The 14,613-nt window shown below is 39.4% G+C and overlaps 1 protein-coding gene across 1 annotated transcript in view; it reads right to left on the reverse strand.

Annotated features, from left to right (window-relative positions):
- The window catches only part of LOC136134932 (acyl-coenzyme A synthetase ACSM1, mitochondrial-like), a 42,432-nt gene extending 28,290 nt beyond the window's left edge, over window positions 1-14,142 (reverse strand). The window contains exons 1-3 of the mRNA XM_065892721.1: window positions 13,951-14,142; window positions 3,727-3,937; window positions 1,220-1,427 (exon numbers count right to left, since the gene is read on the reverse strand). Coding sequence (XP_065748793.1) covers window positions 1,220-1,427; window positions 3,727-3,937; window positions 13,951-14,142 — 611 coding nt within the window. The remainder of the gene's footprint in view (window positions 1-1,219; window positions 1,428-3,726; window positions 3,938-13,950) is intronic.
- Window positions 14,143-14,613: the final 471 nt, after the last annotated feature.

A 14,613-nucleotide genomic window follows, 5' to 3' on the forward strand; every position in this document is an offset into this window, starting at 1 on the left:
TGTAAGGAACATATATATGTACATCTGCTCTAGCATGAGCTGGAGGTGGAAGGTAGAATCCGTAGCTCCCTCCATCTGCCTCGGTTCTTGGGGAGCTTCTCCTTGGCTGAGAGTCTCTTTCTTGGGTCTATTACAATTGTAAATGCAAGCTTCCTATAGTACTCAGTCAGGGAGGCTGCAAGTAACCCCAGTGCTGGAGGGAGCCCTGGCTCTTGTGGAGAAATGATACCATACTGAGTCTGAGCAATTGCGACGAGTTTTAACGAGTATTCTTTGTTTAAGCTATTTTAATCTAATTCTCTGACTTTAGAATCTAGCATAAGATGTGATTTCACTGTCATATTTGCCCTTGGGGGTTGAAGCAAAGAGCTTTAAAAACTGTGGAAAGGGCTTCCCTGGTGGCGCAGTGGTTAAGAGTCCGCCTGCCGATGCAGGGGACATGGGTTCGTGCCCCGGTCCGGGAAGATCCCACATGCCGCGGAGCAGCTAGGCCCGTGAGCCATGGCCACTGAGCCTGCGTGTCCGGAGCCTGTGCTCCGCAACGGGAGAGGCCACAGCAGTGAGAGGCCCGCGTACCGCAAAAAAAAAAAAAAAAAAAAAAAAAACAAAAAAAAAAACTGTGGAAGTACTTCAAGAAAACAAATCCAGCATGGTTTGTGTGTGATATGAAAAATGCCTGAAGACTTGCAGAATCAGCGTTTTGGAGGTGGAGGGGTCTTTCTTACCTTCAGCACTTCCCTAACTTTTCCTTCAAGGCGTCCCTATAGACACCCACCCCCTAGGACATGGAAAGTGTTTGCTCCCAAAGCTGCCTGTCATTTTTTCCTCAGTACCATGTTTCACCTTAAAAATTCATCTGAACCTTTTGTTCAACTTCTTTAATTGCTAATTATTTACATAAAAATAATATTCAGATTCCCCACCTACAAGGAACATGCAACACAATAACCCTCCGACTTTACACATCTCCTTTGCACAGGGGTGAGTATATTTTAGAGAGAGCCATAGAAGTTCAATTTCCCCATTTTATACATAAAACAATTGCAGCCAAGAGAGGAGAAGGAACTAGCCCAAGGTTGCACAGCAAATCAGTGACATAGCTGTGAAGAGAAGCTCAGACCTGGTGAGCTTCCTCCCACTGGCTGCTTCTGTACCAGCACTTGGCAGTGAGTGGCTTTCTCCTGCCATTCCTCAGAAAGCACATTCATCAGAAACTCACCTAATCAGTGATCGGAAGTCCAGCCACCCTTTACGGCTATGGTCAGACACCAGGAGCTTGGTTTTCAGAGCAGGACACTCAGAAGCCACAGAATCCACCTCTGGGGCAAGGGTATCTGTGGTCACGATGCCCTTGGCTTTAGACACTTGTAGTCGGTAGAGAATGTCCTTGGCCTTCAACTGGGTAGTCCCTGGCATGAAGACGATCCCTAGGGATGAGAAAGAAACTGCCTGTTCTGGTATCTCTTTCACAGCCTCACAACCTTGGCTGTCAGACCTGGTTTATCTGCACAGACATCCCCTAACTTCTTGGTATGCAAAGGATGGTCCACAGCATCAACACCCCCTAAGACACAGAATCTCACCCCCTCCCAAACTTACTGAATCAGAATCTGCATTTTAACAAGATCTCCAAGGGATTTCTATGCACATTAAAATCTGAAAAGTCTGCCCTAATAATTTCTACTCTAAATGGATCTAGCCAGTAGACAGGTGAGTCCTTCTCCATACAAATTTACACAGGATCTGGGAAAGATACAAGTAGGACAGTGTCCCTGACTCTGCCTCCCTGCCCCCATTTTTCTCCTCTCACTTCCTTCTCTGTCATCGTGAATCTCTTGTCATCTGTTGTCATCATTCCTTGTGTCATCTTGAATTTCCTCTCTTTCCTTCGTTCGTCATACCCAAAGTTAACTGCAATGTCCTTTGAACTTTTGTACTTTCCCTTCCATCTTCCGTCACCAACAATTAGCTCAAGTCTTGTGTGCCCCTATTGCATTCTAATTTCTCCACCAGATGCCCTGTCCTGAATCTTCCTACTACCCACCTTCCGTATTATTAGCCTGCTTAGTTCCACAGAGCACTGACTTTTTCCCCTCCACATTTCTTCTCCCCACTAACACCTGGACCCTGTCTCCAGGAAAACACCACACTCCCCATCCTGAGTTTGAGTGCACTGCTCACGCTCCATCTCTCTCTCGCACAACTCTATTCTCTATTTCAAGATGACCGTTCTTCATATAGGCTACTCCTGACTCTAAGCATTTCCATGTGCTATGACCATTCTTGGAATTTCCATCCTTTGCTTCTACTCCTCTTTAATTCTTCTTATCCCAGAGGTCTCAAGTCATGTCTTGGGTTTCTCATGGACCATCTCTTCACTATACAGATGGCATGGCTTCTCTATACTCCCTCAGCCACTGCTGTTAATTCTTGATCTTGATGGATTAATCAACTATTTGTGAGAAAACATGAGACAGAGAATATGGGACCAAGAGCACGACATATTGTTGTATGAGCATGCATTATAGAACAACTGAAGTGATTCGAAAAAGAATCCATGAGTCCCATACTGATTATATAAATTAATGCATAGATAAGCAATGAAAAGGGAAAGGAAAATCTCTATAGAAGAATGCCAACTGATAAATGTAGAGGGAATGATATAAATAGAAAATCCTAATAAAAGACCACCATTAAATATTCAATTCAGTCAAGAATTGTCCGTGGATTCTCAAACCATAAAGTGAAAGACAGCTGGGGAACAGGATATTCACACAGTCCCATAAATATTATACGACAGATTACTTACTAACTACAAAAGGAAAAGGTACCTCTACAAAGGTGGATACTACCTTTCTAAAGTGATAAAACAATATCAATGATATTAGGGCAAACCAACTTTATATATCGCCAATGTGATGCACCAGGAAGACACGATATTGCCCTTCTAGTACCTGGGCTAAAAATGTCTAACCTGAAGATAATCATGAAGAAGGAGTCAGAGATACACATTTTGATGGACCTTCTGCAAAACAACTGGGTTAGACGCTTCAAAACTGTCATCGTCATGTAGACGGTGTAGAACGTAGAGAAACATTCTAGATTAAAGGAGACGGGGGAGATATAACAACTAAATGCAATGCATTGGATTTTTGATTTAAACCAAATAAATGCTATAAAGGACATTATTGGGACAATCGAGGAATTTTGACGATGGATGTATATCAGGTAACTCTATTGCATCAGTGTTAAACTTCTTGTGTGATAACTCTATTGTGGTTATGTGAAGGAAATGTCTTGGATCTTAGCAGATGCATGCTGCAGTGTTTACCTGGTGTTTATGGGTGTCACAGTGTCTGCAACTGATTCTTAAATGACTCACTGGGAGAGAGGGCTCCAAAATGGCAAAACGTTAACAATTGATGAATCTTATAAAGAAGCAAGTATATCTGAGACCGTGTAAGAGAAAGTGTGTGTGTGTGTGTGTGTGTGTGTGTGTGTGTGTGTGAGAGAGAGAGAGAGAGAGAGAGAGAGAATTATGACATTGTGTTTGAGAGGGTGTGAGTATAAGGGAGAGAGTGGATGAGAAGGAGTAAAATAATATTTGAGTTGAGTCTGAGAAAAAGAAAGACTGTGAAGAAGAAAAATTGGGGGGAAGAGAAAGCACCTAATATTTCAGGACAAACTGGCTCTAGGTGAGCCCAAAGGTCTGCTTGGGTCACTGACCTGTTCGGATGCAGGCCACGATCACCAGCCACCACTCAGGCACTCGAGGCAGAATCAAGGCTAGATGGTCTCCCTCCTGGAGGCCACAGGTCTGTGTGAAGACGTTGGCTGCACGACGGGTTAAGTCTGTCATCTCTCTGAAACTCCACTTCACTTCATCCCCTTGATTATTCACCCACCACAGGGCTGGGTTTGGACCTCTCTTGCCTTCCTGGTTAGGATCATATGCTACATGTTATTTCCTGATTCAAAGGAAAGGGGTACTAATTTGGCCAATCCACTACCACAGTCACATTCCACTGTGAGTGTAGCTCAAGGTCTGAGATCCCATTTTAAAGCATTTATAGTGCCAAGAGAAGTTGGGGAGAGGTGTGATCCAGCCAACTTCTTCGGGTCTACTGTAACCCCCTCGTCTTAAGTCACATAAAACCGTGAAGAGCCTTCATGTTACTTATTGAAGACTTACAATTTTATTCCCCATGTGTCTGTCTTAGTTCCACATGGACAGTAGGTTACTCTCTGTGCCTTAGTTTTCTCACCTATGAAAAGGGTATAATAATACTACCTAGACTGTAGTAAAGTTCAAATTAATTATGTTAAAAGGTCAAGTGTGTATAACAGTGCCTGGAATATAGTAGGTGCTCAATAAAATTACTGCTGTTATTGTTATTACAACAAAAGAGGATAATTTAATTCCTAAATATTTGAGGAAATTATTTTTTAAATTAAGGTAACTCTAGAGGTGCAAGAAGTCAGTCTTGGAAGCTCCAGGGCCTTTTTCCCTCACAAAAACATCAAGTAAACAACAATAGACTAAGATGGCTTTGTAGGAATTTAGAAAAGAGTCACAAATCCACAGCAACCAGCAAATGCCCAAACAATAAAAAGTCATAACTAAAATGGTAAGAAATTTTGTGGTGATTTCGCTTATTCTTGCACCACCTGCTCTCTGATGCGGTACAGCGTAGTCAGAGGAAGCCACCCAATTCCCAGCCCCTCCCCTGGGATAGATGAAAAAGACTGAAACTTGTGGGCAACATTCTGGCTAGTCTGGAGGCAGCCTTAGGCACTGGTTTCTGTCTTGACTGACTTGGAGCTCAGATGGGTATGATGGCATATTGGAGGTATCTTAAAACAGTGGCAAATGTCAGAGTGTGTGGAAACTGTAGATCTGTGGTTACCTAGGGATTAGAGACTATAGACAAAAAAGAATAAAATATTTAAGTCCCCCAGAAGCAGCAGACTTTTTTTTTTTTTTTTTTGCGGTACACGTGCCTCTCACTGTTGTGGCCTCTCCCGTTGCAGAGCACAGGCTCCGGATGCGCAGGCTCAGTGGCCATGGCTCACGGGCCCAGCTGCTTCATGGCATGCGGGATCTTCCTGGACCAGGGCACGAACCCATGTCCCCTGCATCGGCAGGCAGACTCTCAACCACTGCGCCACGAGGGAAGCCCCCTAAGGAGACTTTTAAGAAAATTAAAACTTTAAACAGCAGCCAAAACTAGAAAAACAAAAAAAAAAGAAAAAGCACATGGACAGCACCAGGAAAGACACATGCCAGGGAAGACCTTAAGTTTTAATACTGAGCAGATTATATATTGAAGGTCTTTCCCTGCATGGAGCCAGGCTGCAAAGACTGAGAGAGGAGGCTATTTTTTTTAAATATCCAATTTTTAACAACAGATCACAAGGTCTACAAAGAAAAAGAGAAGCAGCCTATTCGAAGTAACAACTTGAATCTCTAGGAACTGACCCTAAAGAGACATAGGCTGCAGTTACTAGACAAAGATTTTTTGTTTTTAATTTTATTTATTTATTTATTTATTTATTTATTTCTGGCTGTGTTGGGTCTTCGTTTCTGTGCGTGGGCTTTCTCTAGTTGCGGCGAGCAGGGACCACTCTTCATCGCGGTGCATGGGCCTCTCACTGTCGTGGCGTCTCTTGTTGCGGAGTACAAGCTCCAGACGTGCAGGCTCAGTAGTTGTGGCTCATGGGCCTAGTTGCTCCGTGGCATGTGGGATCTTCCCAGACCAGGGCTCGAACCCGTGTCCCCTGCATTGGCAGGCAGATTCTCAACCACTGCACCACCAGGGAAGCCCCCCGACAAAGATTTTTAAATGACTGTCTTAAATACACTGAAAGCGCTAAAGGAAAACTCAAAGAACTAAAGCAAATCAGGAAAATAATATATGCACAAAATGAGAATATCAACAAAGAGATGCAAATTACAAAAAGATCCAAACAGAAATTCTGAAGCTGAGAAATACAATAACTGAACTGAAATCTTCACAAAGGGACTTAACAGTAGACAGAGTAGGCAGAAGAAAGAATCAGTACACTTGAAGACAAGTCATCTAAAATTAATGAGTCAGAAGAACAAAAAGAAAAATACAAGAAGAAGAATGAACAGAGCCTAAGAAACTTATGGGGCACAATCAGATAGACCAATATACACATTATGGGACTATCAGAAGGAGAAAAAAGAGAGAAAATGGAGCATAGAACTTATCTGAAGTAATAATGGCTAAAAACTTCTCAAATTTGAGGAAAGGCATGGAGAGACAAATACAAGAGGCTCAATGAACTCCAAGTAGGAAAACCCAGACACCCACAGAGAGACATTACAATCAAACTACAGATGACAAAGAGAGCATCTTAAAAGCAGCAAGAGAAAAGTGACTCATTAGGTGAAATTCTTAATAAGATTACCAGTGGACTGAAGACCAGAAGGCAGTGAGATTATATATTTAAAGTGATAAAGAAAAAAACTGTCAACCAAAAATTCTATATCTAGCAAAATTGTCCGTCAAAAATGAGGGAGAGGGCTTCCCTGGTGGCACAGTGGTTGAGAGTCTGCCTGCCGATGCAGGGGATGCGGTTTCGTGCCCCGCTCCGGGAAGATCCCACATGCCGCTGAGCGGCTGGGCCCGTGAGCCATGGCCGCTGGGCCTGCGCGTCCGGAGCCTGTGCTCCGCAACGGGAGAGGCCACAGCAGTGAGAGGACCGCGTACCAAAAAAAAAAATAGAGGGAGAATATGTATGGCTGAGTTGCTTCAGTGTGCACATGAAACTATCACAACATTGTTAATCAGCTATACTCCAATATAAATTAAATAGTTTTTTAAAAATGAGGGAGAAATTAGGACATTCTCAGATTTAAAAAAAAAACAACACCGAGGGAGTTCTTTATCCTTAGACCTTCCCTACAAGAAATGCTAAAAGGAGTTAAGGTGAAATGAAAAGATATTAGAGAGTAACTTAAATATAAAAGTATAAAGTTCTTTAATAAAGATAGATACAAAGACAAATATAAAAACAGTATTGTTATAATTTTGGTTCATAACTTCACTTTTTATTCTTTCACTGTATGGAAACCACAAAAGCATAAAAAATAACTATAAATCTATGTTAATGGGTAGATAATATGTAAAGATATAGTTTGTGAAATCAATAACATAATATAGGAAGGTGCAAGGGAACCGGAAAACAGTAGGGTTTTGTATGTGAATGAAGTTAAGTTGTTATTAGTTTCAAATGAAGTGTTATAATTTGGAATGTTATATGTAATCCCCATGGTAATCACAAAGAAATTATCTACAGAATATTCCCAAAAGGAAACGAAAAGAAAATCAAAACATATCACTACAAAAAATCAACTAAACACAGAAGAAGGCAGTAAGGGATGAACTGAGGGACACAAAAGCTGTGACATCAAGGAATCAATTAACAATATGGCAATAGTCAGTCATCCTTATCAGTAATTACTTTAAATGTAAGTGAATGAAATTCCCCAATCAAAAGAACTAGATTGGCAAAATGGATAAAAAACCCAGAATTCAACTATATGCTTTTGACAGAATTGTTACTTCCATGTGATGGAATATGATAAAACCAATCAAGAAAACTTTCAGAATATTTTTGCAGTAGAAATCTTATAATACAATATCAATTTAGAAAAGCAGCACCATATTTACATTAAAACCAAATTTATATAATAGTATCCATTCATTCATTCAAAATATATTTGCCAAATTCTCATTATTTCTTAGGCACTGTTCTTAGACCAAAAGGCTACAATGGTGAACAAGACATGCATATACACATGTATGTAAACAGTTTTAAATGTTTATGGACAATTTTCATTTTCTTGTTTAAATCAAGTCTTTTATTTTCCCCAAGTAAAACGATTTTTTAAAGTTTTTTTAATTCCCCAAACAAAGCATGTTCAGAGTAAAAGTTCACGCAAGGCACAATCTTACTAACAGAAAAATTTCTTATGAACAGAAAAATCTCTTCAAGTTTCTCATCACATTTTCACTCCCTGAAGGTCAACACTGATAATTCTTTGGTGTATAATCAACCAGAAATTATTTCCCACATATGTGCAAACATGATCCTACCATCTTTGCCTCATATGATTGGAACAAAAGAGTGTGTCTCACCTGAGATAAGAATTATATACATATATACATACATACACACACAGAGATATATGTATATACATATAGTCATATCTATGGAAAAATCAGTGCTATGAAAAAAATTATTCTCCAACAGATTAAGGAATGTTAGCAAGTATAAATGACTAGTTGTGCACTGTCTATATAAGGGGAACAGACTATATAATATTTCTGTATGAGTTTACAAAATGATAGAAAGTTTGACGTATCAAGGTAAAAATAATTTTTGTTTTTATTCAGACAAATGTTTAGACTCCTAACTCTTGCAACTTGAAGAAGATATTGCTTAAGCATTTATGGTTTGGGGGGCTCAGAATTAATCTGATAATGTGATATAAGATTAGCATGTTTTCAAAAGATAAAACACAACCTTTAAACTGGATATGAGATTTACAGTTTTATGCAGTGAGGTTTGAAGCCAAAGGAAAATTGAGAAATAGATCTAAAAAATAAAACACTAAGTCAGCAATAAAAAGGAATGAAGAAGTAATACACAAGACAGTATGAATGAATCTCAAAAACATGCTGAGTAAAAGAAACCAGACACAAAAGAGTGCATCTTATATTATTCCATTTCTATGAAATCCTAGGAAAGAGAAATATAATGGCTAGTGACAGCAAATTAGTGTCTACCTGGGGCTCAGGGTGGGGATGGGGGGGTATTGACTAGGAAAGGACAAAAGGAAATTTTTGAGGTGTTTGAAATGTTCTAAAACTTATTAAACTATCATATAAAGTGTGTGAGTTGTATTCTAGGTAAATTATAGGTAAATACAGTTGATTTAAATAAGCAAAAACTTACATAGCTACTCCTTGTTAATCTCTAACTAAAATATAAAGAAGGAAAATTGGAAAGGTAGATCAATTACTCATGTGATTGATGAATGAGGTGATTCTTTCTGAATGTTAAAACACATAAGAATTTACTGCCTATAGAAAGGGCTTGCCTTATTTTTAATTAAAATGAAATACAAGTAGAATTTCTATAATTTCTGTAAATTAATGATAGAATATGATAGATTTCATAGAATTTAAATCCTAATTGACATAGATAAAACACTTTCCCCAACAATGATATAACTCACATTCTCTTCCATTGCATTTGTAATGTTTACTAACCTCCAGAAATTTCAAAACTCAGAGTATACTTTTTGACCACAATAGAATTAAGCTAGAAATCATTAACAAGAAGATAATGAGAAACCCACCTCAACTATCAGGAAACTAACCAATACATTTTAATGTAATCTATGGCCAGAGAAGAATCAAAAGGCAAATAAAAAATATTTTGAACTTAATGATAATAAAATGTGACATATCAAAATTTGTATAATGTACCTAAGAGGAGTGCTTAGTGGGAAATTTATACTTTTAATGCAGATATTGGAAAAGAAGGAAGGCTTAAAAGTAAGGACATAACCTTCCATTTCAAGAAGCTGAAAAAAGAATAGCAAATTAAATCAAGGGAGGATACAAGAAAAGAAATAATAAAGATAACAGTAGGCATCAATGGAATGGAGAGCAAATACACAAGAGAGAATATCAGTAAAACCAAAACTGGTTTTGAAAAGATTTATAAAATTGGTAAACTCCTTGGAAGACTTATCAAGAAAAAAAAAAGAGAATAAACATATTAAAAATATCAAGAATAAAAAGTGTACATTATTACAACTCTTAGACATTAAAATAGCAATAATAAAAATATTAATAACTTTATGTCAAAAAATAACTTTATGACATTTTGAATGAAATGAACAAATTGCTAAAAAAATTTAACTTTCCAAAGTTGATGAATAGAAATCTTAATAACCTATCTATTTAAAAAAAAAAGTTAAATCCTTTACTAAAAGCTTTTCTGCAGTGAAAACCCCAGATTTTATGTCTAAATATTTCGATATGCATGCTAGTGTGCTGAGTTTGACCTGAAAAACTGCTGGTTTTTGTTTTTTAGGAAAACAGTGATAATTATACTTTAATTATATCTCAATAAAACAGCAACAAAAAAATAGTGATAACTTTTAAATTCTTTATCAAAGCTCTTAGAAGAGCACCTGGTACATAGTAAATGTTCGTTAAATATGTACTGAATGAATAAATAAAAAACAACAACTCTGGAACATAAATAAGGAATTTCAGGGTTAAATTAAATCTAAAGATGACCCCAAATCACCGGTGGGCCAACCCCAGCTCCAGGTGCCCCAACCCCATGGCCGGCTATCCCAGGATCCAGCTTCACCCATCAGAGGGCCAAGATCAGCCCTGGAACATCCCAGGCCACATGGCCAGCCACATCAGGGACCAACCTTGCCTACAGGCTGGCAACGATTACATGAGACAGGAAATGTCAGCCAACCAGTCTGGGGGCCAGCCTTGACGACCAGTGCACCCACGGTAGTTGGCCATGCCACAACAGAAGGGCCCACATAGCCCATAGAGGGGGGGACCCTAGCATATAACTCTAGAGCATATAACTCTGGTGACCAGAGGGGAGTGTGCTGCTGGGCCCATAGGACATCTCCTACATTAGGCTGCTTCTCCAAGATCAGGAACCACTTACGTAGGAATGTTAAAAGACAAGGAAATAAAATCATCTATACCCACAATAAGTAGTTAATGGATATGCAAAAGAAAAATATGTAAAATATGTCATCAAAAACAACAAACATGGGGGGAAACAGTAAAAATATAGGGTGGTTAGAATGCATTTGACCTTAGGAGATTATCAACTTAAAAAAACAACAACATATATATAAAAATATATATATATATATATATATATATATATAATGTCATGACAACCACAAACCAAAAACCTATAATAGGTACACACACAGAAGAGTGAAAGAAATTCAAGCATAATACTAAACATGGTCATCAAATCACAAGGGAAGAGAGGAAAAAAAGATGAAAAGAACCAAAAAGGAACTACCAAAACAACCAGAAAACAGCAAAATGGCAATAAGTACATACCTAGCAATAATTACTTAAATATAAATGGATTAATATTCCAATCAAAAGACATAGAGTAGCTGAATTGATAAAAAAAAAAAAAAGACCCATTATATCCTGTGAAGAGGCTCACTTCGGATCTAAAGTCACACACAGACTGAAAAAGTGAGGGGATGGAAAAAGTATTCCATATAAATGGAAGTGAAAAAAAAAAAAGCTGGTGTGCCAATATACATATCAGACAAAATAGACTTTAAAACAAAAAGCGGGGCTTCCCTGGTGGCACAGTGGTTAAGAATCCACCTGCCAATGCAGGGGACATGGGTTCAAGCCCTGGTCCTAGAAGATCCCACATGGTGCAGAGCAACTAAACCTAGGCACCACAACTACTGAGCCTGCACTCTACAGCCCACAAGCCACACCTACTGAAGTCTGTGCTCTTAGAGCCCATGCTCCACAACAAGAGAGGACTCTGCGATGAGAAGCTCGCATACCACAACGAAGAGTAACCCCCATTCACCACAACTAGGGAAAGCCTGCACGCAGCAAAAAAGACCCAACAGAGCCAAAAATAAATAAAATAAATTTTAAAAAATAGAAATAAAATAATAAAACAAAGAGCATAATGGGAAACAAGGACATTTCATAATGATAAAGGAATCAATCCAACAAGATATAACAATTGTAAATATATAGGCAGCCAACATAAGAGTACCTAATGCATAAAGCAAATACAGTTGACCCTTGAACAACACAGGTTTGAACTGTGTGGGTTCTGTTGCATTTCTTTTTTTTTTTTTCTGTTGCATTTCTATACACGAACAATTAACTATCACAAAGAAAAATTAAGAAAACAATCCCATTTACAATTGCCTCAAAAAGAATAAAAGACCTAGGAATAATTCTAACCGAAGAGGAAAAAACTTGTATCCTGAAAACACATGTGAGGTACTCACTAAATCCTAATTGAATGAATGAATGCAGTATCAAAGAGACAGAATGAATGATTTTGGACATGAACGTGACCTCTCATGAATAGATTTGGGAGGCTGCTCCATGAATCAATTGGAGTGTAGTATCCTTGGAGCCTAGAGTAATATAGAGTTTAATTACCAAGGATAGTCACGGGTTGTAAATTGGTGGCCTGAATGAGTGACTATATTCCACCCCTGGACGTATGTTGCCTGGATTATGCTAAAAAAAAAGTTACATTAAAATGTTGGATTTCTAACTTAACATTTTTAATAAGTAAAATGTGTGGAAAATTGAGTCAAAATCAATTCTATTTGTTATGGTTTGGGTTGTGTTGTTGATTAGGTTATGGATCCGTTTCTGAATGATGCTTGTTAAGTTGTAAGGGGAGGCCCAGAAAGCCAGACTAGACTACGGTGGCGTGCCCTCTAGAAGGTCTTCCATGGGAGCAACATCAATCCATACAGTGCTCATAAGGCAAGTTTCAAAATTCATGTATTCCACAAAGGTGTCCTGAGGGATTGCTAGGTGTCAGACACCATACGTCACTAGAGAGACACTGGTCATGATCAAGGCAATTAGAAAAGTAGAAACAGACAGATCAGAACTGTTGTGAGAATGAATGTAAATGGGGTAGAGATGCTGGGGGTAGGAGAAGTTTGGAGATATGGAGGAATTGACAATGACCCAACAAAGACGCGGCATTCCCTGGGCAAATATTTACATGGTGATAATCTCCAGGGGTTGATGTGTGAACTAATAAGGACTTTATGAAGACAAATGCAGGAAAAAAACGATGGCCTCTCCAGCCATTTCTCATGATTCAAAAGGTCTAACCTGAGTTTTGGTCTGGGCAGTGATGAAAGTCAGTTTGTGGTCTGAAGGCAGAGATGTTTGGACATCATCAGATTGTGAGACCAGGTTAAACAGTGGATTATAGAATCAGACAGCCTGGACCCAAATCCTGCTCCTTCACTTATTAAGTATGTGAATTCTGCAGGTATTTGACCCCTTGGAACCTCAGTTTCCTCAACTGGAAAATGGGGAAAATTAAAGTGTCCATCTAATCAGAATAATAAATGCAAAGTGCTTGACATGGCACATGAAAAAGGGCTCTCCATAACTGAGGGCTCTATTTTCCCTGGAGTTATTATGGAAATTCAGAAAAAGGAAAAAGATGGAGGTAGGAAAAAAGTCCCTATGAAAGGCATGTAAGCTTTGAATACTAACATATGAATGTATGTTCATGGGAAATTAAAAATACATCAACTCTCTTACTCCATCTCAGGTGAATTCTTTCTTCTGTACAAAGACAGTGTTCAGTGGGTTTTCACAATGTGGACATTACCAGCTGGGACTTAGTAGCTGGAACACCACCCACTGTCTACCCCAACTTCTAGTGTCACCACTGCTCCCCTCTTGGTCTGTCTCTTGGTAAAAGACAAACCAAGAACGTGCATTGGGCTGAAGTCAAGCCCAAGTGTGATGAGAGGAATTCTAGTTAGACTCACAGTTCCAGTTGCTGAAGGTGAGAATCCAGACCAACATCAACTTGCTGACCTGTGATTAGAACTTGACACTTGGTCACAGTTACCTGACTGTGTACCAGATACTTTCACCTGCTGACTTGTTTCTTAAATGAGATTATCCCCATTTCACGGATAAAACCACTGGGGCTCAGAGAATTGAGGAAGTGTCCAGGCTGAGAATTGAAGCCCAAAATATAAGCTTTTCATGATACTTGTAAGCTTAGCCAGAAGCCATTCTTAGTTCTGTGCCCCTCAACCTACTAGGAGCAAGAGGTCGATCCTGTTCTCACCGCCCAGCATGGGTGCCTCCTTACCTTCTCCATTTGAGCCCAGTAGTCCAGTACATCACTTGCAAAGTTAAATTCCTCAGGTGTATCGTAGTCATTCCATCTTGCGGCTCCAGCTCCCGACAAAGACTGGCAACGCAGGCACTGAGGGGCAGGGTAGAAGCCACAGCGAGATTTGTGGATGTCCCAGAGGACCCGGAACTTCATCAGCCATCGCATGGTGGAGCAGTCCTCAGGAAGCAGGCACAGAATTTCAGGCCACCACCTGCCTTGAGAAGAGACGGCTAATATGTCGGTCATTAGAGCAGGAACTTCTTCCACAAAATGAAGGCACATTCCTGGTTAACTGCTAGAGTGATAACTTTGTTTCAGCTCACTGGAATTTGGAAGGCACAACTTACTGATTTAGGTGGGGATTTCTCTTCCCAGATGAGGCCAAAAATGATGGGGAGGGACTATAGCTACCAGATAAGGTTGGCACATATTTCTGAGGGTCTCCTCTTTTTCGTACCCCCTGGGATGGCAGCCATGTGGTCATCCCCTTTTTGGTAGAAACTCATCATTTTGAAAGTCCTGTACCTCATGTTATCCTTGCTCTGGAGACCTCTCTTCCCACCGAGCCCAAATGTATGGTTCTCATGGAAACTGACATATTTTTAGATGATTCCACCCCCTTTTCAAAGTTGACTG

Source organism: Phocoena phocoena, chromosome 15, assembly GCF_963924675.1.
Source record: "Phocoena phocoena chromosome 15, mPhoPho1.1, whole genome shotgun sequence".
NCBI lineage: Eukaryota > Metazoa > Chordata > Mammalia > Artiodactyla > Phocoenidae > Phocoena > Phocoena phocoena.